General features: G+C 33.4%; 1 protein-coding gene across 3 annotated transcripts in view; it reads left to right on the forward strand.

Annotated features, from left to right (window-relative positions):
* The window catches only part of LOC106870574 (uncharacterized), a 107,969-nt gene extending 106,341 nt beyond the window's left edge, over window positions 1-1,628 (forward strand). For all 3 annotated transcript variants that reach the window (XM_014916699.2, XM_014916701.2, XM_014916700.2), the window contains one exon: window positions 319-1,628. In XM_014916699.2, coding sequence (XP_014772185.1) covers window positions 319-385 — 67 coding nt within the window. In that variant the 3' untranslated portion in view covers window positions 386-1,628. The remainder of the gene's footprint in view (window positions 1-318) is intronic.
* The last annotated feature ends 482 nt before the right edge of the window (window positions 1,629-2,110 follow it).

Here is a 2,110-nt window from a genome sequence, read left to right on the forward strand (position 1 = left end):
CAGGGCAGCACTTTATGCCTTTGTTCCAAAATATACAGTGTGTAGTGTTTGATTAGCTCTCATCATATATTTTAAAGATGATTTGGATATCATTAGGAAAATAGTCTATCTCAACCTTTGCTAGTTGCCTAAGTAGTGAGACAGCAAATAAGAGAGAGAAAGAAGAGATGATTTTCGCTGTTGTTATGTTTAGGTTTTTCAACAAGAAATATCTATTGAGCTCTTCTGAACAAGTGATGCTAAGATTATCCTACAATGTCTGTTTCAATTGCTGTAATGGAAACCTTTCTGTAATTTACTTTTCTTTATTTCTTCTAGGTACATAAAGGCACGGACTGTGATAAAAAATTATCTAGCTGATATCAAACCCGTTTCTGAACTATAAAACCTCTTGTTTTGTCTTCCTGTGGCTGTTACAAAGAAATGCCCCATGCATCTATCTTTTGGTCATTTCTCACATCTACCATAACATCCAGTGCTGACTCAGGCAAAGCAATGTCTTGTTCAAGACATTGCCTAAACAATAATTGGTTGTGAAATCTATATTAAAAAGATGCAGCAGCTGCAACTAATTGCAATCTCCTGTTAAAAAAAGACAACAAATGACTGTGATCAAGGTAAAATATTCACAAGGTATCCATTAAGATCCAAGCCTCTTAAATCTCTGCCTTATTACATAAAAAATCCAAACTTCAATTAGGAGCAGTAAATAAGGTAGACTTGTTGAAGGTAAACTGCTGAGATGTTTGTCTATAAAAACATTTATGTTAAAGAACTCATTAGAGCATTGACTCATTGACTTAATTAATTGCTCACTGAAATGAAATTTGTCTTGATTTGCTGAAAATTTTCAATTACATTTTCATTTCATTATAAAGCACATCATCTCAATATTCTACACACAAGTGACATAGATATCCAATATCTATCATATTATTCAATATTTAAAAAAAAAACAATTTCTTTTTCTCTTGCACAATCATAACAAACAGAATGGGCCAGGTTTCTTCCCATCATTAACATCTCACACAGCCTTTTCTCATTTTTAAAGAGAAAGTGTTCCTTAGGCAAATATAAAATTCAAATGCCAATAAAATTCAGTATTTCAAACAGATGAATAACATAACACAATGCCTCTGTCTCTTGTTCATAATACTAGCACTTATTTCTTGGAAAACCACCCTATCCTTCTGAACAGTGTTTCTTTTGACCTACACCTCTAAGCTCAAACCTCAAATCACATCATATTTCTGAAGTCAACAATTTTTTCTCCACTAACCATAATCTGTTTTTTTGTTTTTTTAAATAACTCTAACATATTTGAACTGCTAATAGTGAAATTGGTCTTATTCTACATTGGACTGTGTCGACTATCTGAGCCCAAACACTCTAGGAATATAACTCATTTTAATGGATTACAATGAAATTCAAGAGGTTTACCTTGTTCTCTGAGGCAAAGGATTCAAAGGGACTGCAACCCCCACTACCCCCCAAAAAACTGATCTTTTTTTTTCATCTGGCTGGGAGAAATATTTTGTTGAACTAATCTATCAGCCGACCATCTTTAAAAAAAAAAACTTTTTAAATGACAATATCAAATCCCTCCCTAAAATAAATGTAGAAATCCAGTCATGAGTTGTTTTTCTAATACATTTATTTTTTTTTATTTTTTTTTTTTGCTGTATCTAAGTACTTCTCTCATCATCTTTGTTTAAATATTCATTTCTCTATGCTTGCATGTGTTGGATGCAGTTTATTGGGGCTGATTTTCTACGGCAAGATACCTTTCCATGTAAGGTTATATTTCTCCATACCCAAACATCATCTCACAGGATACTGGAAATAATTGACACTTACTCTTTTACTTGTTTCAGTCATTTGACTGTGGCCATGCTGGAGCACTGCCTTTATAGTCGAGCAAATCGACCCCAGAGCTTATTCTTTGTAAGCCTAGTACTTATTCTATTGGTCTCTTTTACCGAACCGCTAAGTTACGGGGATGCAAACACACCAGCATCGGTTGTCAAGCAATGCTGGGGGTACAAACATATACACACACATACATATATATATATATATATATATACACATATATACGACAGGCTTTTTC

Source organism: Octopus bimaculoides, chromosome 7, assembly GCF_001194135.2.
Source record: "Octopus bimaculoides isolate UCB-OBI-ISO-001 chromosome 7, ASM119413v2, whole genome shotgun sequence".
Taxonomy (NCBI): Eukaryota; Metazoa; Mollusca; class Cephalopoda; order Octopoda; family Octopodidae; genus Octopus; species Octopus bimaculoides.